General features: G+C 39.9%; 1 protein-coding gene across 6 annotated transcripts in view; it reads right to left on the bottom strand.

Moving 5' to 3' along the window:
- KALRN (kalirin RhoGEF kinase) overlaps positions 1-25,476 on the bottom strand; it is a 1,009,634-nt gene that overhangs the window by 20,938 nt on the left and 963,220 nt on the right. For all 6 annotated transcript variants that reach the window (XM_056793558.1, XM_056793560.1, XM_056793559.1 and 3 more), the window contains 6 exons: positions 12,311-12,338; positions 11,727-11,898; positions 8,610-8,731; positions 6,754-6,885; positions 5,890-6,054; positions 2,926-3,004 (listed from right to left, as the gene is read on the bottom strand). In XM_056793558.1, the coding sequence (XP_056649536.1) occupies positions 2,926-3,004; positions 5,890-6,054; positions 6,754-6,885; positions 8,610-8,731; positions 11,727-11,898; positions 12,311-12,338 (698 nt within the window). The remainder of the gene's footprint in view (positions 1-2,925; positions 3,005-5,889; positions 6,055-6,753; positions 6,886-8,609; positions 8,732-11,726; positions 11,899-12,310; positions 12,339-25,476) is intronic.

Here is a 25,476-nt window from a genome sequence, read left to right as displayed (position 1 = left end):
ACCCTGGGCAAGTCACTTAACCCCCATTGCCTAGCCCTTACCATTCTTCTGCCTTGGAGCCAATGCTCAATATTGACTCTAAGACAGAAGGTAAGGATTTAAAAAATGTGATTTGTAGGGGGTCAGCTAGGTGGCTCAGTGGATAGAGAATCAGGTGTGGAGTTGGGAAGTCCTGGGTTTAAATTTGACTTCAGATACTTCTAGCTTTGTGATCCTGGACTCCCTTAACCCCCATTGCCTAGTCTTTACTACTCTTCTGCCTTGGAATGGATACACAGTGTTGATTCTAAAATGAAAGCTAAAGCTTTTTTTTTTTTAAAGAAGTGATTTGTAAAGTTCACCTTGAATAAGGTTAAGTGACTAACTTTTTTTTTTTAAACCTTACCTTCCATCTTAGAATCAATACTGTGTATTGGTTCCAAGACAGAAGAGTGGTAAGAGTTAGGCAATCGGGATTAAGTGACTTGTCCAGGGTCACATAGCTAGGCAGTGTCTGAGATCACATTTGAACCCAGGACCTCCCATCTCTAGGCCTGGTTCTCAATCCACAGAGCTACCCAGATGCCCCCAGGTAACTAACTTTTTGAAAAACAAAACAAAACAAACCCTTACCTTCTGTCCTAGTATCAATTCTAAGACAGCAGGACTTCAAAGGCTAGGGGTTAAGGGCCTTGCCCAGGGTCATACAGCTAGTAAGTGTCTGAGACTAGATTTAAACCCAAGTTCTCCGAACTCCAGGTCTGGTGCTCTGTCTATTGTTCCCTCAGAGCTGCCCCTATTTCATTTCCTTTTTTTAAAAAACGCTTATCTTCCATCTTAGGATCAATCCTAAATATAAATATTGGTTCCAAGGAAGAAGAGCGGTAAGGGCTAGGCAAACAGAATTAAATGCCTTTACCAGAGTCAAACAGCTAGGAAATAAATATCTAAGGTCAGATTTGAACCTAGGCCCTTCTGTCTTCAGGTTTGGGTCTCTATCTACTGTTTTACCTAGCTGCCCCAAGACAATAACATTTTACCATGAGAGTCCAATAGGTCTATCTGTTCATAACCTTCCTCATCTAGGCTCCATTTTCCTGGGACTTCAGAAGCTAGAATCATAGAACTTCATATTTGAAGATCTCTAAAGCCACTTAGTCTAATCCCCTATCTGATTCAAACATCCTCTCTACAAAATAAAAGTTGTTATCTAGCCTTGGCTTGAATGCTTTTAACATAAGGGAACTCACTCCCTTAGAAGGCAGCCAATTTCATTTTTGGACAGTTGTGATTATTAGGAAATGTTTTTCTTACATCCGGCTTAAGTCTGTCTCCCTTTACTGTCAGTTTAGTTATCCTGTCTTGGGCTGTGATGAATGATGTATGAAAATCCTCTAACCATTTCAAGGTAGTGACCATGGTTGTGGCTCTGATAATGTCTCTGTTGGCCAGGCAGAGCATCATTAGTTCCTTTAACAAAACCTTATATAGTTTAGCCTCATAGGATCATGTATCCAGAGCTAAAAGGAACCCTAAAGGCCCTTTAATACAAACCCTTTTATTTTACACATGATGAAACTGGGGTCCAGCAGAATTAAGTGACTTGTCTAAGGTTACACAGATAGAATCACAAGTGGGATTTGAACTCAGGTCCTCAGACTCCAGAGTGAGTATTCTTTCCCTGAGATGTGCTAGAGTCAGTTTGTACCAGCTCCTAGGAGTCTGTTGTTTGTTGGTGGTGTTATTTTGCATCACAAAATAATAATATTTATTAAATGGCCTCCCACAGTGGCCCACTTTTAAGGGCAAGGGCAAATGCCTGTGGTAGAAAAAAATGGTTTTATTCCAAAGTACACCAGTGTTATTCTCAGCCCTAGCCGTTATCTTTTTTAAAAAAGCTACATAGTAGTACTAGAAGCAAGTAGTACTAGATAGATATAGATATAGATCATAGCACATGGCTGATCTACTCGTGAACTCTACAATATATTAGCTTTTGTCTCAGTTTTGAATCCAGACATATTACACCATGATTTTATCTCTTTTTTAAGTGCCTTAAAAAAGTTTTATTTTGTCCAAGAGCCAATTGTTAAAGTAAAATGTGAGCAGTTACACAAAGGAATTCAGTAAATGTTATATACCAGGACTTGATTTATTATTTTGTTGATTGTCTAGACTTAAGAATATGATAGAGAAAGTGTTAATAATGCAGATTATTACTATTAGGACACATTATGTTTTTCTTCAGAGAGGCAAATGTTAAACATTTACCAACTCAGCTGTGACTGTACCACATTGCCTTGTTTATGACACTAATTCTTTGAGGATCACAAAGGAGATAAAATCGGTGTCACTTTATTTTGTTTCTCCATTTGCTTGCCATCCTACTTAACTAATTTTTTGGTTAGTGAACATGACTTACTTTGTTTTTTTTTCCCTTTTTTAGTCCAGATTTATGATTTTCAATAGTAAGAGGATCTTCCATTGTAGAAGTTCCCTATGCCAGTGTAGATCAGCAACTCCCTTTTGTTACTCTTAGAGATGACACAGACAGAAAAAGTACTGGTCGGAGGATCAGAGTTCAAATCCTACCTCTAATAGATTATTTACTATCTGTGTGAATTAATACAAACTATTTAACCTCCTTGAACCTCAGTTTCCCAATCTATAAAACAAGAGTTGGCTTAAATAGCCTCTAAGGTCCTGCCAGCTCTATCCTGTGATGGGTCCTATGAACTATAGTCATATAGTTAGTATGTGCCAGAGGTTGGATTTGAACCCAATTCTTCCTGACCCTCAAGGCTAGATTTTTATCCATTTTGTCAGGATATTTCTTTCTTTACTCAAAAATTTTTAAAAAGCCAAAATATTGTTTTGCCATGAACATATAAATTTGTGGGGTTTTCTTTTCCTGGCAAGCTCCATGATAGAAAGCTATAGCATTACCTTCCAATTTCATTCAGCTCTGTGTAAGCCAAGTCAAAATTGTCCTTCCAGGAAATGGTAGCACCATCTGCTGCAGCGTCTTTGAAGGAAAAGAGCACACAGGTCATGCTGAGAATGTCATGAAAGAAAAAATTCTTCAAGAAACCCCAAAGAAATTCTTAAAAAAAAAATCCTTACCTTCTGTCTTGGAATTACTACTGTGTATTGGTTCCAAGGTAGAAGAGTGGTAAGGGCTAGACAATGGGGGTTAAGTGACTTGCCCAGGGTCACACAGCTAGGAAGTGGCTGAGGCCAGATTTGAACCTAGGACCTCTCATCTCTAGGTCTGGCTCCCAATCCACTGAGCTACCCAGCTGCCCCCAAAGAAATTCTTTAAAAATTATTTTTAAAAGAATTATGAATTCAACTATCACCAAAAAAACCCCATAGTCCAACTTATAAAGAACAAAAAAGAAAATTGCTTATGAAACTATGAACTTTTGTTGCATAAGTTAAAAAAATACATTAAATGGAATCAAAGTAATAAGATAATTGCCCTGGATTTCCCTATCTCACCCAAGCTGAAAGTGTAGCTACCCTTCTTTGGCCAGATTCCCATGAAAACTCTGACTTCCTCTTTTTATAAACTAAGTTGGAGGGTATATTCCTTCTTATGCAGCCTGGTAATCCTCTGCTCCCAGGGGCTTACCATGTTGGTGCAAAACTCAGTGCAAAATACTCCATTGACTTTAACCCTAACCCTGAACTCTAGAGTTTCATCAATCTATTGGCTCCAGCCTCCTTAGGAGCAGGAATTACAGGCAAGACTATTGTGACTGGCTTTTTTTTTGTCCTCAGAATTGAGAAAGGTTTTTTCCATCCCTTTCTGTTCTTAGTATTCAAATCTTCTTGGGAAGGTAATGATTCTATATCAGTCATTCATATCTTAGCATGAATTATTTTATTTGGAGTATTTTCATTATGGTTCTACACTTTCAATCTCAACTTGGTTAACTAGTTTGTTTTCATCATGCTTGGATAGGTTTATACATCAATGTCACTCCAGTGGAACCAAGTGGGATCCTATGGTATTTATTACTTTTCCAGAGAGATCAGACCCAAGAGGTCTAGAGGGAACTAGGTGGGACTCAATTCTGAAGTGACTCTAAAACTCAGAGACAGAGAATTTCACGTCTCTGCGTGATCTGCTACAGTCCTGAGGATGTCACAGAAAAACTTAGAATTACAGATCACAGAAGGCCAGTCGCAATTGTGAAGATAATTTTGATATCCTAACTCAATTTAATCAGTATTTACTCAGCTCATTGTGATTTAAGGGTATCAGTAATTTCATAAGTAAAATAATTAGGATAGAATTAATTTTGGTCTAACATTGTTGGAGTAGAAGTCATGTAGGCTAGAATTAATCCCTTATGTATTTTTTAAAAACTCTTAACTTCTGTCTTAGAATCTATCTAATAAGTATTGATTCTCATGCAGAAGAGTGCTAAGGGCTAGGCAAGTGGGGTTAAGGGACTTGCCCAGGGTCACATAGTGAGGAAGTATCTGATGTCACATTTGATCCCAGGATTTCCCAATTCCAGGCCTGGCACTTCATCTTCTATGGTGCTTTGCAGCCCCAATCCTTGTTTGTATTGATGATTGCTTTTGCTCATATTTGGTCAATAAGAGAGATTTATGCTTTACAGAATTATACTTTGTTAGTTGGGACTATAGCAATCTCTGTTAGAGATAAATATGGAGATTTGCTGTATGAGAAAGATACTCCTCACTCCTATGAATGTACTATGAGAGATGTATTCCAGAAAAACACAATTTCCCCTTTAACTTTGTTCTTTTATGCCTAATCCTTCTAACTTCTTGTTGATAGTATTTGGTGACTATTTCCTCCATTCTAGAATTGGCCAATCATAGACTTGTACCTCCTCATTCTAGTTTTGGCATTCCTTCAATGGCTATAAAAGCAATTTTTCCTCAAGCAGAAGGATCCTTGACTGTACTGAATCTTGGATCCAACTGATAGAGTCTACAAATCTCCTTAAAAATTGATATATGCTTGGAGCTCAGCCTCAGTTGCATTCATTGTATGTTGGACTTGTTGGGGTCCATCCAAGAGACTAGTACAACAGGTAAAAAGCTGACTTTAGAATATAAGGTCCTGGGTTCAGATTCTGCTTAAGATTTTTATTACCTGTGTAACCATGAGCAAGTCACAGACACCTTAGAAATCTCCTTTTCCTCATCTGAAAAATAAGGGGATTGGGTTCGGTCACTTCTAAAGTCCCTTCTAGCTCTAGGTTTATAGACCTGTGATAAGTTCAACTTTCTTATTTGGCAGATGAGGAAATGAAGAACCATAGACATTGACTTTTTTAAGCTCATTGGTGTCAGAGATAGATCTTAGACTTCCAGTTGAGTTTCTTTCCAATATACCGTAGGGCATGACTGAGGGCTTACTAATGGTTTTCATACCAGGGCATTGTCGAGAAGCTGGTGTGATCCATAATTTGTTTCCCTTTTCTAGATGTTTATCATAAATGAAATTCCATTTGCAAAACCTTTTTATATTCCCTGGGTATCCTCAGAAGCAATGTTAAGATCTGGCTTAGATCATGAAAGCTAATTAGGAGAATGGGAGCTATAGGTGTGATTGTATGGGAAATGGGAAAAGGGAGACTGGAAATGGGAAAAAGAAAGTGAGGTAATTGGGGAGTATCAGGCACTTTGGGAGAGTGAGTAGGCAGAATACTACAATGGGCAGTTTGGGGCAGACAGAGTCCAAATTGGGGGAAATTTTGCATAAGGATTTTTTAAAGTTGTTTAAATTAATGAGACTAAATGAATTCAAGTAAAAATCACCTACAGAGCTTCCCTACCCCAACAAATGAATAAATAATTATACTCTGGTGTGTTTGGGAAAATCAATAAAACCCTGGTTTAGGAGGCTTGTCAGTGCTCACTCACCATATTCTGGGAGTCTCACAAACTCAGAGGGCTCACTAGGTAAGCTGATCCCCCAGGGGTTGCTGGCACTGACTCTGAACTGGTAAGGGCATCCTGGGCTCAGATCTTCAATGACTAAGTAAGTGTCCAAAGTTGAAGCCACAGACTGCTGCCAGACCTGGGAACCTGTGGAATAGAACAGAGAAAAAAGATGAGAGAGGGAAAGAGTCAGACAGAGAGATGACCACATGCCAAAGAAAGGACATGTCACACAAAAAGCTAAAATATCTGTCCCTGTGGGCACTACAAACACTTCTGAAAGTCTGTTTTCTAACTTTTGCAGGTCTGAACAAAGTAAGGCTCCTGGAGGACCTGCTTGCAAAATCTATCTCATTTTGAATTTGTAACTACAAACATAGAGTTCAGAGATGTCCCAGGAGTTACACAATTGAAAAGAATTTTCTTTCTCTTTTTATCTTTGTAAGGGTAAAAATAATAACTGACTTTTGTGTGCTGCTTTAAAGTTTGCATCCATGCTTACATACATGACCTCATTTGTGCCTCCCAAAGACCCTTTGAGGTTAAGTAGTAATGTTATCATTTAGAAGGGATAGAACGGAAACTTAGAGAAAAGTTATGTGACTTGCCCATGGTCACCCAGCTAGTAAGCAGGATTCAACTCAAGGCTCGTGGCCTTTGCTTGTTGTCTTGGCAACATCAGGAGAAAGTGAGGAAGTCAGCCAGCCCTCTGGATTCCTGACACTGGCCAGCCCCTATTCCCATCCTGCGGTGATCTACTGGGGGACACGGATGGACTGTGAACTGTATCACTCAAGGGACCATCCCAAAGACTGAGGTATGGAACACGTAGGATTTGATTTGTACCTTCTTCCCTGTATTCCACAGTGTAACCGGAGATGGTGCAGTTCCCTGTGCTGGATGGAGGCAGCCACCGGAGAATCACTGATGTGCAGCTCCTTTCTTGGGCAATGGGACGGTTTGGTGCTGCTGGAACACCTAGGGAAGCCCGAGGTCAAAGCTAATTGTTATTCTTTTTTAAAGACTGACCTCAGGCATGTCACTTAACCTCTCCGTGTATAATTTTTTTTTCCACATTGAGAAACTCAATTTATTTCTGGTGGGAGAGAGAGGAGAGGCTGGCAGTACTGGCGGGGCAAAGGCAGTTCTTCTGCCCCACCCCTACACTTGCCCATCCAAGAGAAGTGGTCAGACCAGGCTGCACCTGATGGCCAGGCTGACTGTGCCTGTAGGATGGATGAAATGTGCCAGGCAGGACCAAGGTGAATTCAGCCCAATAGTGGGGGAAGATGTCCGCATGAAGGCCTGATCACCTGGGGGACCGGCATGCCGGCTTACTGCTCTTCAGCAATGACCACTTGTGCCTTTTCATGGCATAGGTGAGGGAGATCAGCAAGCCAAACATTAGCAGCATCTTGAGCCCCATTAGTTTGCCATATCATGCTCCAGTTCAGACCCCCTCCAACCTCTATTGAGACTATCAGTTGACACATTTTTTTTTCCCCAACCCTGAAGTTTAAGAAGACTCACACTTAGAACAATGCTTGGCATAAAAAAGCGTTTAAACAATGTTTCTTCTCTGATTGTCTTGCTCTCATCGAACTCATATTCTAATGGTAAAGAAGGACAAGTAGGCAAATAGCTTGGATATAATGAAGAATAATATAAATGCAAAGAAATTCAGACAACGAACTATAAAAATTTGAAGAGGAAGAGATCACATTTACCAGAGGGTCTGATTTAGGTTTTGAATGAAAGAAGGAAGGGTCTTTCAACTATGAAACAAGAGGCTTTGAATAGATGACCTCTAAGGACCCCTCCAGATCTAAATTTCTGATTCTTAAATGAAAAGACAACCTGTTGATGTGGATAGAGAACTAACTTTGTAAGCAGGAAGATCTGGGTTTGAGTCTTCCACATATGTTGCCTGTGTGACCTTCATGAAGACTAATTTCTGTTGCCCTTGAAAATTATCTGACTATAAATTGTACAAAGGTGTTCATCTATACAACTAGTGAGGGTTTCTTCCCTCTACTGATTTCACCATGGGATTGGTCAATCCTTCCCCTCCACTTCCCATTTAAAAAAAACCAACAACAAAAAAGTCCAATAGATGGGAGTTGGCAGAGGAGTCCATTCTAGGCTTGGGGAAAGATATGAGCAAAGACAAGAAGACTAGACAGAGAAAGACACAAACTTATATTGGTGAAATTATATAGATTTAAATACTTTGTTTGGGTACAACAAAATATTTTTGGATAAGTCTCTGAAAAATTTCCAGCATTTCTCATATTTATCTAATTTAAAAATATTGAAGTTTTGCTTTTTAAAAAAATACATTTATCAATGTGTTAGGGGCTTAGAATATAGCTAAAAACAAAAAACAAAACAGGCTGTCCTCAAAGACCTCATATTATAATCTGGGGTGACAAACATAAAAGATTTCAAGTCTGGTGGTCCTGAGGGTGCAGTAGCAGGGCATTTGGCAAGACTTTAACAAGATTTCTTTTGAAAAATAAATTTCATTTGTCCCATTAAAGAAACATTAATAGAATTCATGATCTGGATAGGAGTAAGACTAGGTAATTTCTGAGGTCTCTATTTTATGGAACTCTAATTCTGTGATTCTACATATTTTGCTGGCAATTCAGGTGGGTCCCTTGCCGGCCAGTTTAAATAGATTGCAAAAGAAGGTGCCATACCTTGCACTTTGATTGTAGCTGATGTTGATGCAGTCCCATGGTCATTGGTTGCTACACATGTGTAAATCCCACTGTCCTGGGGCATCAGGTTGCAGATCTTCAGAGTGATTTCACCAGAGTCACTAGAGAAAAGGTTCTGTTTCACAACTCTAAGAGAATTTTCCCATCCTCTCCTCCTGTTCTCTTAGAATCACAAAATTTGATTAAAAACCCCTTTAGTTTAAGGCCGAGTCTGGGATTATGCTACCAACTCATGCATTTTATAAGTGATCAATCACTAAATGGAGAATGATTGAACTCCCTAAAAGAGGCAAGGTAAAACAGTAAATAACAATAGAAACAATAGCCACTATCCACATCAACCAATGAGTGAATTCTTTTCCTTATTTTTTGGGATTTCTAAAAAGATAAATTAGAGACACTTCCTAGCTGTGTGACCCTGAGCAACCCCTTAACCCCTATTGCTTCATCCTTACCACTCTTCTGCTTAGGAACCAATACAGACTATTGATTCTAAAATAGAAGGTAAGAGTTTTTTTTTTAAATAAATCAGGAATAGTTGAATTAAATCAATCCATCAGCTAATGGGGAGGGCAAGAGAAGAAATATACTACCAATTAACATACTGAAGTGGAACTGTATGGTCTGGTGGAGAAAGCACTGAATTAAGAGTCCAGGGACATAAATTTCTAGTCCCAGCTCTGTTGCTTATTTGCTGTGTGACTTTAGATGAGTTGCTAATCCTCTCTGGGCCTCAGCTTTGTCATTTGTTAAATCTTGATAATAATTCTTATCAGGATCAAATGCTGATATATAATTGAAAGTACAAACTGTCACCATCATCATTCTTATCACCATCCCCAAGAAAGGACAGAGGCTAGTTTCATTCTGATTGGCTTTACAAGACCTAATTGGTCATTTCATTTGGTGTATGGCACTCTAGGAGAAATTTCTTCTACCATTAAAGATCAGCACCTTCTTGACAACTTGTGGGCTTGGAAAATTTCTTTTGTGCATAAGTGATTGCTTAGGTCATATGGCTAATAGATGTCAGAAGCAGAATTTGAACCCAGGTCTTGCCAACTCTCTATTAAACCACCCTACCTCTCACTATCGATTTAAGAAAACAAAATGAGGAGACTAACAGGGAGTGTTGAGGAGAAGTCCCTCTGTTCAAATATTTCAAACCTTAATTCATCTGGAAAACATCCAAATAATTGCTTGAATTGGAATTTTAGAGGTCACGGGAGGCAAATCACTCAGATGTTCCATAGCTGTAACTAGCAATTTGGGGCCTGAATTCAGTTTCATGAAATATAATTCATGAAATGCACCCTCAAATTAGCCTTTTAAGATACATTCAGCTGGACATGGTGGAACACACCTGTCTTCCCTGTTACTGGGGAGGCTGAGGCGATGGAGCACCTGAGCTTGGGAGTTCTGAGCTGCAGCAGGCTAAGCTGATCAGGCATCTGTCTGCATTTAAGTCTGGCACCAGTGTGGCGACCCTGGGAGTAGGAGAGGACTATGTAAAGAATGAAATTCTTCCTCTGCATCTGGCTATATCATCCTTATTTTATAGAAAGAGACTAGGGCTTAGAGAAGTTAAATGTCTTGCCATACAGCTAGTAGAAGTGGTAGTAGTAGGAGCAATAGTAATATTTATTATTAGCTGTCGTAATGAGTGTTATTGACAATATTATTATTAGTGGTAGTAGCATCATTATTAGTAGTAACACTATTATTAGTTGTAATGATATTGTTATTAATTATATTAATATTAGTCAATTAATTAGTTAATTAATGGTAATAATAATGGTGGTAGTAAAATATTACTATTAATAGTAGTAATAGCATTATTTAGTAGTGTTAGTAATAGTATTGTTTAATAGAAGTAATGATTAGTAGTAGTAATAGTATTTAGTAGTAGTTGTAGTAATAAGTATTATTATATTTAGTAGTAGTAATAGTATTATTTAGTAGTAGTAATAGTAAAAGTAGTGGTATTGTTATTAGTCGTAATATGTATAAATAGAGATTTTGAGCCTTTGGACTTCATCTCTCAGAAGTCCCTTAGTATTTCCCAAGATTCCATTTTCCTGCATCCCCACATTTGGGGTGATTGTATTTAAGTGGCTGTAACTCCTCCCTCGCTCTCTTTTGAACCTGTGACTGGGCTGACGTCAGGCAGTTCTTTTTGCTTTAGTTATTTTTAATAAAACTTTATAAAATATGATATTTAGTTATGGATTATTAATTTTAAAAATCCACAAATAGTATTATTTATTGTTATTAGTAGTAGTAATAAGTATTATTAGTAGTAGTAATATTATTTAATCAGAGTAGTAAAAGTATTATTAGTAGTAATAGTATTATTAAGTTGCAGTAGTATAGTAATAAGTATTATTATTAGTAGTTATATATGTTATTAGTAATAATATTGGTAATAATTATAGTATTATTGGTAGTAAAAGTATTATTATTAGTAGTGATATTATTTAATAGTAGTAATAAGTAGTCACAGTAATAAAAATTATAATAGTATTTCATAGTAATAATAATGGTATTATTAGTCATCATGATAACATTATTATTAGTGAAAGTGGTAGTAGTAATAGTATTATTATTATTGGGAAGAGGAGGAGGAAGAGTGGTGGTGGTAGTTGTAGTAATGGAAATAATACTAGTACTAATAATTCCCATTTAGATAGTGCCCATTTAAGGTTTGTAAAAGGCTTTCCATATTTTTCCTCTTGGTCCTTACTAAAACCTCTTGCTATTGTTCCCATTTTAACAAAGAAGAAAACTGAATCTCAAAGAGGATCAGTGACCTGGAGAGTAACACAGCTGGCAAAAGCCTGAGTGCAGACTCAGACTCTGGCCTTCCTGCCACACAACCAGCTCCCTGCCAACTACAGAATGTTGCCTCCTAGGCAGACACTTGAAGTCTCTTGACTCCAGGCCCAGAGAACTGGGTCCACCAAATGAGGTGGCCTCTCTGGACCTTGAAGCCACAGACTTGGCCTCAGGAGCTCTGCCCTTTGGGGTGAAGTTACAAAGGGTTCTGGGTTCTAGAGAACTCAGGTGCTGATGACCAGGAGAGGGGTGTGCAGCTACCAGGAGGAGACTGTGTAGGTGGCCGTGCTGTTGTCGTTGTCGAGGATGTTCTGGTCGGGGCCCTTCCAAATGATGCTGGGCTTGGGCCTCCCACAGACTTTGCATTGCAGTGTCACAGTATCTCCTAGTAGGCAGGTCACATCCATCAGAGGCACGAGGAACTCCGGGGCAACTGTAAAACAAACAATCAGCAGGCAGGCTTAAAACATATACCTGGCTCCTTCCTTGCTGCCCCCCAACTCCTTCCCCATCTCCCCCTTCCACAAGAGTAGGTCTGGGCCCCAGTGATGGGAACAGCTGCTCGCTAAACCTATTGCTCCAGTCTCCCAAGCGTTGTCTCCTCCAGTAGCACACATGCTCCTTGAGGGCAGACGATTTCATTTCTGACTTGGTATCTTCCTCTCCTAACACAGTTTCTGACCCCGAGTTTAATAAGTGCTTTTGTATTTGTGTGTTGTTGTTGATGATGATGACTGATTGATGTAAATTATTGCTCCCTGGTCTGATGAGCCCCATAGAAAATTCTTTAACCTCACCCAATATGGTTTCTTTTTTAAATGTTCAAGTGCTTTTCTTTAACTTACCTTCTTGGATAAAATTTGGATTCAAGATCTGGGGGGAAAAGGCAAAGAAACAGAGAAATCATTTAAGTTGCAAGCAAATAAACAAATAAAATCAGGTAAATTTCAGCCAGAATCCATCTACTGCCACAAGTATATGGGTGAACTTTCTGCCAGACAGGTGAAGAGGTTGGGCTCTGTAAATGAAGGCTGGAGAGACTTGGGTTCAAATCTCAGCTCTCTGTGGTCCTGGGTAAATTGGTTCAGCTCACTAAGCCTCAAATTTATCTTTTGGAAACACATAGAATGTAAGCTTCCTGACAGTTTGGGAATGCTTCATTTTTGCCTTTGTATGACTAGGAGCTGATTAAGAATCATTTGTGTGACTGTATTATTCCAAAGTGTATGACTGTGCATATAATATTCTTTATGTTAAATTGATTCATAGAAGTAGGTCTCAGAGACCAAGAAGATCTGAAAAGCTATTGAGGGCATTGAGAATGTCTCAGAAATGAGGTTTGGAGCTGTTAACCCACACCCAACATGTGGCCTGGCCTATAGTAGATACTAAAAGATGTTTGTTAAAAGGATTTTGTTTTCCTTTTTTTACCTCCCATGGTAGGAGGAGGTAGGAAGGAGAGAAAAGGGATTTGGGGCTATTAAAATAATTTAAGTTAAAAAGAAATCATTATGGATTGGTTATTTAGAAATGAAGATAGAAACACTGGCATTAACTGCATTATGGGTAGGTAGCTCAGGGCAGCTGGGGAATGCAGTGGATAGAGTACTTAGATCTAGAGTCAGGAGACTGAAGTTCAAATACTGCCTCAAACCTTTACTAGCTGAAAGAATATGAGTGAATCACTTAGCCTCTGCTGCCTCAGTTTCCTCAGGCCTACTGTCTCAGCTTAGGAAGCAGCTTTTTGTAGTGGGTAGGGAGCTGAACTTGCAGACAGGATGACCAGGGTTCAAATACTAATTCAGATATTTTAGAGCTATGTGCCCTTTGACAAATTATGCATCATCTCTAAATGTCAGTTTTCTCTTTTGTAAAAATGGGAACAATATCATGTTCTACAAAATGGGTATAATAATAGCCCCTACCTCCCAGAGTTTTTATGAGGAACAGATGAGGTAATGTTTTTAAATTATTTTGCAAAATTTACAGCTCTAGGCCTAGAGACGGGAGGTCCTAGGTTCAAATCTGGCCTCAGACACTTCCCAGCTGTGTGACCCTGGGCAAGTCATTTAACCCCCATTGCCTAGCCCTTACCACTTTCCTGCCTTGGAGCCAATACACAGTATTGACTCCAAGACGGAAGGTAAGGGTTTAAAAAAAATATATAGCTCTATGAAAACGATACTATCCTTGTTCTTCATGGGTTTGCTTGTAAGGAATTTTGTTTTTTTTCTTTTGTTGTTCATGTCCTATTCTTTGTGACCCCATTTAGAGTTTTCTTGGCAAATCAAAGACACCAGAGTGGTTTGTCATTTCCTTCTTTGTCTCATTTTGCAAATGAAGAAACTGAGGTCAGTAGGGTTAAGTGACTTGCCCAGGGTCATCCAGCTAGTAGTGTCTGAGTCCAGATTTGAACTCAGGAAAATGAATGTCCCTGACTCCAGGCCCAGGGCTCTATTCATTTTACAACCCATTTACCCAACCTCTTCATTTTACAGATGAGAACAGTCAGTTCACAAACATTTATAAAGTCCCTACAATGTGTGATAGGAAGACAAGTAATAGTCCCTTTTCTCAAGGAGCTCAAAGTGTAAGGCCATCAAAAAACACAAAACTCAAACTTCTTCACAAAGTAATCCAAGAGAATCCCTGCACTTGCCCCTGACTACTCACAAAGGGTTGATTGGACCACAGGAACTGGTAGCCAAATACCCTGGGGCCCTCCAGATGAGCTCCTGACCATGCAAAGTGAATAATAAGATCCTTAGATATGCCCTTTGAGGGAGGACACAGTTATGTGAGGAAGACAAGTCATTGGGGGCATATATGAGCATGGACACATGCATTTATATACACATACGTGTAGGCATATGATTTGTGCACTGGCATGAATACATGTGTGTGATGTTCAAATAGATAGGTGTGTGTGTATGCACATGACATGCATATATATAAACATACATGTTGTTCAGTTGTTTTTCAGTCATGGCTGACTCTTTGTGACCCCATTTGGGCTTTTCTGGCAGAGATACTAGAGTGGTTTGCCATTTCCTTTTCCAGTTCATTTTACAGATGAGGAAACTGAGGCATACAGGGTAAAGTGACTTGCCCAGGGTCACACAACTAGTAAGTATCCATGGCTGGATTTGAATTCAGGAAGATGTTTTTTTTTCTCTAGCCCAGTGTACCACCTAGCTGCCCCATATAGAGTTGACAAATATTAAAAGTATGTTTCTCTCTATAGACACTGACTTGGTAGATAATAATAAGAATATAATATATATAGTTATATATACTTTCCAATATGGTTACATATATGCCTATTAAGCACCTAGACTAGGTATTTAATACATAAGAAAAAAGTATGAATATATACACATAATAAGAAAACAAAATATATGTATGGGCATATAAATATACATACTTAGATATAGAGTTTATGCATGGACACAAGCCATGTGTATAGTGAAATAGAAATGTTAATCTGTATGACACTATTACTTGTTGCAATGGCACTCTGACAGACTAGAGAGAGCTGCTACTAATTATGGGACTACACCACAATAGATACAGGTTTTCTTATAGATACGTGGTTTTCTTAAGTATTATTTACCTAGTCTGTGTCTTCCCACACTGACCTAAGCGAGGAACAATATAAAGGTTAGTTCCTGCTATCATGGAGCTTCCTTTCTAGTAGGGGAAGTCTGATAAATACATGAATGACTTGGTTTTATTGGCTCTATGACCAAGTAAATTCAGCTGGGCTGATCTTCAAAATGCAAACATAGTTTGTTGCCTGGGCTAGAGTCAAAGCCTCTGTAATGTGGGGGAGCCTGTCAGAGCCTGGGATCTGCTAACCCTGCCTTTGGGAGCCAAAGGTCCCCTCTGTGCCACGATTAGGCTTTGGAGTAGGAATTTTTTTCATGCAGATAATATAATCAGAGAGCTGTAAGAGAAGTGTTAAGGGAGGTGTGAGGAAAGAGTTGACTGGATGGAGAACGCATCATATGGAAGTTTCCAGGAAGATGTGATATTTGACCTGAATTTTAAAGGAAAAGATAGAAATTTAGCAAGTAGAAGAGGAAAGGAGAGCATTTTGGGCATAAGGAACCATGGGGGCAAAGGTGTAAAGACAGAAAAGCATGGGGGGATGTACCAAGAATGGTAAGAGCTTTAGCTCCCCTTAAGTATAGAATATATGTAAGGCAGTAGAATGAGTTCAACCTTGAGACTGATTAGTGATTGCCCTTAATTCTTGGCAAAGGGCAATTTGGAACCTCTTTGTAGCCTGAGGGTCCAGGAAACCTTATCTCTGTTTTAGGAAATCCTTCATGGATATAGATGGAGTTTTGCCCAGTTCCAGGAGATTATCTAAGCAGCTCAATAGCACAGTGAATAGAGTGCTGTGCCTAGAGTCAAGAAATCCTGAGTTCAAATCCAGGCTCAGACACTTAATAGCTATGTGACCCCGGGCAAGTCACTTAACTCTGTTTTTGTCAGTTTCCTCAACTTTAAAATGAAGATTCACACACACACACATAAAATAATAATATTATATAAAACCATATGTGGTTACAGATAACCATATATACCTGTTAAGCACCTAGACTAGATATTGTTATTATTCTCATTTTACAATTAAGGAAACTGACAGAGGTTAAGTGACTTGTCCAAGACCACACAACTGTAAGTATCTGAGGCCACATTTGAACTCACATCTTCCTAACTCCAGGCCCAACCCTCTCTTCAATGTGCCATCTAGCTTTTAGAGACACCTCATTCTTCCTATTTCCACCATGAAGAAGATTAAGAGGGAGAGACAATGTGTTTAAATGGATTTAGGGTCAGAGGCTCTGGGTTCAAATCTCATCTCTGCCAGACATTATTTGTGTGACTTTGGGTAAATAATTTAATTTTCATTACCCTCAGTTTCCTTCACAGTAAATGGAGGACATTGGCCTAGATGACTTCTAAGCAACTTTATAATTCAAAAGCTATGAAGTGATGAGTGAGAAAACGGGGAAATCTTCATGAAGGAGGGGAAAGTAAAGAAAAAAGATCCACCATGATTTTTTTTCATCTTAATTATTTCCATTGTTTAAGTCCAACATTCTATCTACTGAGCTAGGAGGGAAGGAAGGAAAGAAGAAAGGGAAGAAAGGAAGAAAAGAAGGGAAAAAGAAAAGAAAGAGGAGAAAAGAAAGGAAGAAGAGAAAAGAACGTGAAAGAAGAGAAAAGAAGGAAGGAAAGAAGGAAGGGAGGGAGTGAAAGAAGATAACTAAATTAAAGGCACTATAAGAGATCCTTTCTGGAGGTGAAACAATTTTGAGGGTGCTGTCAGTTCTCAAGATGTTTTTTTAAAAGTGGAGTATGGGGAAAAATTTGCTCTAGGAATATGGCTTTATATGAACAGCAGAGGGCAGGTTTACTTCAGGAAGGAGAAGAAAGATGGAAAAGAAGGCTGCAAGACTAGAATATTTTACCCTCCAATAGAAAAATCCTCTCATACTTCTAACTGAAGATGGCCCCTTCCCATGAAAGAATCCAATATGCTAACATCTTCTTTAAAACAGTAGGACAGAAAAAGGGAATGATGCTCAGGACAAATGAAAAGCCAGTGGTGCCCAGAATGAAATATACTGACTTTGGGCAAAGAAGGCTCTCTGTGGAGCTACTAGGTCTGTTTTTCATAGCTCACAGCCAAGCAAAGAGGAGACCTCCTCTGACCTAGAATTTTAGTGAGCAAGATCAGCCCCTCCAGAAATCCAGAGAAAAACGAAAACCACCTCCTTTTTAAAATGTCTCTTAGTTGTGAAAAGCAGCATAGAACTGTTTGCTGCCTGGGTCATCAAAGGAATCTGATCAGAGGTAAAGAAATGAGTGAGAAAGTGTCTATAACAGCGATTCAGTATAGTAATTTGTCTTCTCTACTCTTGGTGAGAGGAGATAAGCAGTCCTAAGCACAGGTCTACACTGAATGAAAATCAGATGAGACTGAGTCTCCTTTCATTTGGGGACAGAAAAATTTTAGTCAGGCAGTTCATTGTGTCCTGGGATGGAGGAGAAGAGGAAAAGGAAAGCCTTTAAGCATCAAGGGATTTGGGGGAAAGGCAGTTTCTGGACACCATATTTTATTCTTTAGGAAAGATGATGTGCTAGAGATTTGTGTGCCTGGAACCCAGCTTCCAGAGATGAGAAAGTGATTTAACATCTACAAATGCATAGATGAAAGGGATCACTTCAGGGAGCTTCACAGTTAATCCACTCAATATTGGGAGGGGGAAGTTAGAATCTATGTTTTACGGATCTCTGCCCCTAACACTTATTCTAGAGTTTATTAGTCCTTAAATGAGATAATCTTCGGAAAAATGCTTAGCCTCTTGCCTCATACATAATAAATGCTTAAAAAATGTTTGTTCCCCCTACCTCCCATTGTCAAGAAGGCCCTCATGTAGCTTCTCTGCCTCCTTTTTTCAATCCTTTTTCTGTTTAATTTCAATAGAAACTATATTGGGGAGATTCTGAGGAAGTGAAGAGAGAGGTATAGGAAGAGCGAAGGAAGGAAGAAGGCATAGGACAGTGAATGTTATTCTAAGTTTTGGGGACCAAACCAAACTGTTTTTCTGGCAGATTGATATAAAGAATGTTGCTCCCAACTGAGAGACATCTAGATTCGTTTTATGAGAAAGAGACAGAAACAGCAAGACAGAGACAGACACATACCAAGACCTAAAGATACAAGACAATGAAATAAGGAGCAAACTTTTAGAGAGGATGGGAACAAAGATCTGTCATAGTCTTCTTCTTATTTCTCTGACTACCAAGAAAAGAGTTACTTCTTCACTAGGGAATAAACTGAGGGAGATAGACTTTATCACCAGGTTCTTCCACCTCTGACATTCCTCAATTCTATGATTTTTAAATGGTTTTTAACTTTTACTCTTTTAAAAAGGAATGCTTAGCACATTGCAGTCCTCAATTTTCTCAATGTGTCATGCCCTCTAATACTAGAAATATAGAACTCTTGTACTACTTTTTCCATGTTATAGGATTTTTAAAAACCTTTATCTTCAGTCTTAGAATCAGTACTATCTATGAGTTCCAAGGCAAAAGAGTGGTGAGGGCTGGGCAATGGAGGTTAGGTGACTTGCCCAGGGTTGCACAGCTGAGAAGTGTTTGAGATCAGATTTGAACCCAGGACCTTCCATCTCTGGACCTGGCTCTCAGTCCACTGAACCACCTAGCTTCCCCCAGTATTTTTAAAAGCCCAGAAGAATTTAATGTCTTTTGTTAGTGCACTATCCTAAACCCTTAGATAATGTTGTGAGTGCCAATGAAAAACTCAGAGACTTCTAGGGCACAATTAGGGGAACCTAACAATGTAATGGTAAAATTTGTTCCCTTTCTCCTAGGAGATGCCATCTTCCCTCCTTTCTGACCCTCTGGGAGATCTATTCAAGTTAGCCTTATGATGACACTATCTATTCCTTTCCTTTCTAGCTGGGATGTGAAATGCAGTTTACTGAACTTTACAGTTCACCTAAAAGCAGGGTACTTTGCAATCTTGGTTCCTGTCATGGCCTAGTTTCTCTCCCCACTGGTATAGTAGGGAAACCTCTGGATTTGCCATTTAGCAGATGATCTGGATTCAAATATCAGGCCTCCTACTTACTTTATACAAATAAGTAAATGCAAGATGTTTGAGAAGATGGGTAGCACTAATTACTGGGGGGTCAGGTAAGGTTTCTAGGTGGAAGTAATCTCTGAGATGGAGCTAGAAAGAGTCAAAGGATTATACAAGGCAGAGAGAAGAGGAAGTACATTTTAGCTATTTGGGATAGCTGCTTGTTGTTCATCTGTTGTCTTCAAAGAGGACCAGTGACATCACAGGGTGATGACTTGTACATGATTTGGATTTAAGTGAGGCGAGTTGCACAAGTTAGCCAGCCTTGCTCTCTTCCAGTATCATGGGAGTCTAGGGTTAAGACACAATCAGGACAACTGGTGATGGCCTGTGGCCTGGGATGCGGTGGATGATCTTGGGGTCTTCAATATGTGACCAAGCCCTTAGCTCTCCACAGCGCCTACTTCAGCTACCTTTATGGCAGTTAGAACAAATTGTTCTCATCCTCCCATTCTGCTGGGGAAGCCTTCACATACTTGGGTAGACACCCAGCCCCTCCAACTTCATGGGTGTGTCCGTTATCCTCAACATGATTTTGCCTGCATGCCAGGATGTGTTTTACTTGGGTGTAGCCGCTGAGCACGCTATAACCTCTTGGAACTACAGCTGAGAGTTGGGTTGATAGAACGACATCAAAGGAAGATGAGCAGTCCTGAAAAGCAAGTTGTCACACAAGAGCTGTGAATCCTCTTGGTGTACTACATACACCAATAGCTTCTAGACGCTTCAGATGGAGTGCTAAGTTTGGGGAGCACTGTAAGTTGGTTTGGCTGAAAAGGAGACTATGAAAATAGTAATGTGAAATTAAGTTTGGAAAGGAGTATTGAAGACCAACCATAAAGAGATTTAAATACCAAGCTAAGGTGTCTATATTTTGTCATAGAGAAGTCACTGAACATTCCTGAGCAGTATAGTAACACAGTAAGACCTGAACTGAATGAAGATTCTTTTCATAACAGTTGACAAAGTCACTGGAGAGGGAAAGACTGCAAAGCAGGGAGTCAAGGAAGGGAGCTAGACAATAGTCCCATTGGGAGGTGATGAGAATCTGAATTAGGGTGCTTGCAATACAGAGAGGGGGGTTAGGACTACAAGAGATGGTATGGTAAGAGAATCAAGACCTGGTAACTGATTCGTTATGGACGATGAGGCAGAGAGAAGAGTATAGAAGGAAGATTTGTGGGTGGTAAGCTCTGGCAACTGGAAAGATGGTGGCACCCACAACTGAACTGGGTTGCTCAGAGGGACTAGTCTTATAAGAAAGGATAATGACTTCTGTTTTGGATTTATGGAGGGGCTAGTTGCTGATGGGATGTTCAAGTAGGGATGCTCAGCAGTTAAGTGGTAAGATAGGATTAGAGTGATTATAGAGAGAACTCTGTTTAGTGTGTGTGTGTGTGTGTGTGTGTGTGTGTGTGTGTGAGAGAGAGAGAGAGAGAGAGAGAGAGAGAGAGAGAGAGAGAGAGAGAGAGAGAGAGAGGGAGGGAGGGAGATGGACATACACATATACCCAGAGATACAGAGACAGAGAAGGAAACAAGGGGTACATTTTTGGAGAGGATGGGATGGAGAATTTCTCTCATTCTATTTCTCTGACTACGAGGAGAAAAAGCTACCTCTTTATTAGGGAAAGGAGCAAAGAAGGAGAGAAAAGAGGATAGTGTAGAATAAGAAGTTCTTTACCTGTAGTCCTTGGACCCCTGGGGATCTGAGTTATTTGAAGGGGATCTGTGAACTCATATAGGAAAAAAAATATATCTTTATTTCAATATAATTAGTTTCCTTTGTAATATTATCTATTTTGTTTTATTCTTTGAAAATCATGATTCTGAGTGGGGCAGAATGAGAAATGGAAGGATGATCACTTAGCTTCTCATCTGTAAAATGTAAGGGTACATTAGAAGGCCTCAAAGATCTATTGCAGATCTACATCTATCTTTCACCTTTCTTTGTATCCCCAGCAGTTAGTACAGGGCCTGGCATATTGGTAATACTTGTTGACTGACTTAATCTTTAATCAATACGTTAACCTCCCCAGCTATTTCCCTGACCCTTCTCTGCAATATAGATACAGAAAGTAGAGAAGACAAAGAGATATTTAGGTTTTTTCTTCTTCTTAAAGCAAACAACCTTTAATGATAGCAGATGCAGCTGGCACATCTGTTCTGGGCAAAGTGGATCCAAGCAACTGGCATACAGATCCAAATGCCATCTGTTACCATTTCACATTTCTGAATGTGCCTCTGGAGCTAGTCTTAGAGGAGACCATGCTAGTGGAGCTTGTTACTTTAGAATTCCACGGAAGTTACCCTGCTTCCTAAATGGCTTCACCTGTGAGGTTAAGTAGGTGAAGGTTCATTTCATATTTATCCCAGCATCCATTTCTGCCATGAGACAGATGGTGAGACAGAGGCACCGAGATGTCAACCTCCTGAACAAGCAAGCAGCCTTCTCTGCTATACATATCTATTGGGTAAAAAGCAGCCTTCTCTGCTATACATATCTATTGAGTAAATTTCTCCCTATTTGGGTAAATAGCTCCTGAAAAAGGACTAGTGGAAAGAGGAGGGTGAAGAGGAAGGGGAGGCAGGGGCAGATGAAACTGATAGAAAGGAAAGGAGAGGGGGCAACTGGTGGCTCAATGGATTGAGAGCCAGGCCTAGAGACAGGAGGTCCTGAGTTCAAATCTGACCACAGATACTTCCTGGCTGTGTGACCCTGGGCAAGTCACTTGACCCCCATTGCCTAGTCCTTACCACTTTTCTGCCTTGGAACCAATACACAGTATTGATTCTAAGGCAGGAGGTAAAGGTTTAAAAAAGAAGAAAAGAAAGAAAGAACACAAGAAAGGAAGGAAGAAAGAACACAAGGAAGGAAGGAAGGAAGGAAGGAAAGAAGGAAGGAAGGAAGGAAGGAAGGAAGAAGGAAGGAAGGAAGGAAGGAAGGAAGGAAGGAAGGAAGGAAGGAAGGAAGGAAGGAAGGAAGGAAGGAAGGAAGGAAGGAAGGAAGGAAGGAAGGAAGGAAGGAAAGGAGAAAAAGAATAAAGGGTGCAAGTAAGAGGGAGGAGCCATGAAGAAAGCATCATGTAGGTGTGTTTGGGCAGGGTAGCTAGTTAGCAAGTGGATAGAGCACTGGGCCTGGAATCAAGAAAACTCTTCCAGAGTTCAAATATGACCTCAGACACTTACTAGTTATGTGACTCTGGGCAAGTCACTTCACCTTGTTGGCCTCAGTTTCCTCCTCTGGCAAATAGGCTGGAGAAGGAAATGGCAAACCACTCCGGTATTTTTGCCAAGAAAACCCCAGATGGGGTCACAAAGAATTGGAAGGACTAAAAACAATTGAACAACAATAAATGTTCGGCACAGGGAGTACATGCATCTGGGCTAAGCAATCCTTATTCAGGTGACTTGACAGTCCATGTCAAGATTCCTCCCAGAAGGAACAACATAGAGTAGTGTGGCTAGGATGTCTGGGGAATCCAATGGGCCAGCTGTACCCATATGAGCTTTCTCCAGACCAGTCAGGCCTCAAAACCTTGCTTGGGAAATGACTCTTTGATGACTCCCTTGTTTGGGAAATGACTTTCTTTGACAAAACTGAACTGATTTGAGAGGAAAAGATAGATCTTCACCAGTGTAGACAGGGTCAGTGAAAAAGTCAAGTATGAGGCTGCCTTTTTGTCAAGCCCACGCATAATTTTGTAAGTTTAGGGGAAGGGTGGATTAAATAAAAAAAATACATTTAACTTTTCATTGTAGCACCGACTAATCCAATAAGTGGATAGAATCTTTGTAGCTGAGAGTTTTGGTTTCCTCATTCTTTTTCCCCCCTTATTTAAAAAATCCTTATCTTCCATCTTAGAAACAATACTTAGGACCAATAGGTCCTTAGGCTGAAGAGTGGTAAGGGCTGGGCAATGGAAGTTAAGTGACTTTTCTAGTGTCATGTAGCTAGAAAGTGTCTAAGGTCAGATTTGAACCCAGGAACTCTTATCTCTAGGCCGGATTCTCAAAACACTGAGCCACCTAACTGCCCTGTCTCCTATTATTCTAATGCTGCTTTCTTATATTGTCAGACAGCTTCTCTAGAACTATTTACCCCTGAGACATGCTTGTCCATAATTCTTCTTCTTAAGGAATGTGGGGGTAAAGAGCATTTTAAGTTAGCTAATAAATGGTCCTTCTTGTTGATAAATATGAGTTATAGAATGTGAAGGAAACCCTGCTGTGTGTCTCTTCCTCATAAAGCTGGTCTGAGCTTCTGGGAGGAAGGAAGAGGGGGGACATTGCCATAGAGAACTAAATATTCATCAGCCCAGCGAGAGGAACTAGGCCTCCAGACTAGCCAGGCTGGGTCAGCTCTAATTGAGACTGACTGAAGTGGTTACACCATCCTGATGGATCAATACAAAGTGACTGATTCAGACACCCATGAGATTCAGCTGGGCCTCTCTTTCTTGATTCTTTTTCATTGATCTCACTGCATAAGGCTAATGTGAGTCATTGAGGAAGGTGAGCCCATGTCCCTGTAGCCAGTGAGACCCCCCCAAGGCAAAGCAGCTAGTCTGATAAATTTGGAAGCATGTTTAGATAGGGGGCAAGGGAGCCAAGTGGCTCAGTGGACAGAGCCTGGAGTCAGGAATTCTCATTTTCCCCTGAGTTTAAATTTGGCCTCAGACGCTAACTAGTTGTGTGAATATGGGCAAGTCACTCAACTCTGCCTCAGTTTCCTCATCTGTAAAATGAGCTGGTGGAGGAACTGACAAACCACTCCAGTATTTTTGCCAAGACAACCTCAAATGAGGTCAGAAGGAGTCAGACGTGACTGAAAAACTACTGAACAACAAAAAATTGGATGGAAGGCAGCTCTCTCTTTTTTCCCCATCATTGACAGCAATCTGGATAACAGGGGAACATGCATTGTTTTTTTCCAAGAAAATTGGTTTTAACCTGCAGTGTTCCAGCCTACCCCAAAGTGTGTTCTCATAGTCTGAGAGCCAAGACTGGAATAATAACAGTAATGATGACTCACATTTCTATAGTCCCTAAGTGTCTCATCACACTTGTCTCAGACGTCCCTGGGAGGAAGGTATTATAACTGTTATTAACCTTATTGCAAAGCAGAGGAATTGGAGGGTCAGGGACATGAAGTGTAGCTGGGAAGGCTCAGCTGGGAGTCAAGGTAAATCTTCTAACTCCAAACCCAGTGTCTTTAGGAAGTGTTATGTTGAAGTTAGGACCAATGTTCTTTTTATCTCTGGTTCTCCTCTAATGCTTAGCATGCTGCGTGGTACCTTTGGAGAGGAACTGGACCTACGGTTTCTTTGGTAGAAAGACCTCTTGATGGAGAAAGTCCCCTGTCAAGGCAGGGCTATACCTACACTTCGACTGGTTCAATGACTTGCCCATGATTAGGTAGCCAGGATATACCAGAAGCATCTCTTGAACCCTTGTCTTCCTGAGCCAGCTAGGTGATTCAGTGGGTAGGCACTAGACTTAGAGGTGAGAAGACCTGAATTCAAATCTAGCTTCATATATTTGCAAGCTGTGTGACCCAGGATAAGCCACTTAACCTCTCTTTGCCCAGGGCAGCTGTGGTATAGTGGATTGAATGCTGAACCTGGGCTTTGGAAGACCTAAATACAAACCTGACCTCAGGCACTGACTAACTGTGATGCTGGGCAAATCACTGAACCCTGTTTGCCTCAGTTTTCTTATCTGTAAAATGAGACAGAGAAGGAAATGGCAAACCACTCCAGTATCTTTGCTAAGAAAAACCCCAGTGGCATCATGAAGAGTTGGATATGACTGAACAACGACAATGATGACAATAATTGAAGACAATCATAGCACCTATCTTCTAGGGTTGTTATGAGAATTAAATGAGACAATAATTGTAAATTACTATAGTGATTAGTAAATTATAAAGCACTTAGCATAGTGCCTAGCACAAAGTTAAGTGCTATATAAATACTATTATTATTATCATTCTGAGGCAATTCCTATTCACTACATTAGTGATGTCAAACTCAAATAGAAAGAAGGTTACTATTTCCTAAATAAGGATTCCCACAGTATATATTGACTGTTTAAAAATGTCATGTTATCTGTGTTTTATTGTATCTTTATCTATTTTGTTAAATATTTCCCAGTTGTATTTTAATCTGATTTTGATCCAGGAGAGCGTGACTGCTGTCTCTTAATCTGTATTTTCCCCTCTTTTCCTCCTGCTTGTTAATGACTTCCCCTTTTAGATTACCTTTCAACTTCTCTGTATATGCGTTGTAGGTATTTAGCTATTGACATGTGATCTTCCCCATTAAAA

This window comes from Monodelphis domestica, chromosome 4 (assembly GCF_027887165.1).
Source record: "Monodelphis domestica isolate mMonDom1 chromosome 4, mMonDom1.pri, whole genome shotgun sequence".
Lineage (NCBI taxonomy): Eukaryota > Metazoa > Chordata > Mammalia > Didelphimorphia > Didelphidae > Monodelphis > Monodelphis domestica.
The sequence above is the reverse complement of the archived record's forward strand: the minus strand, read 5'-3'. Positions and strand labels throughout refer to the sequence as shown.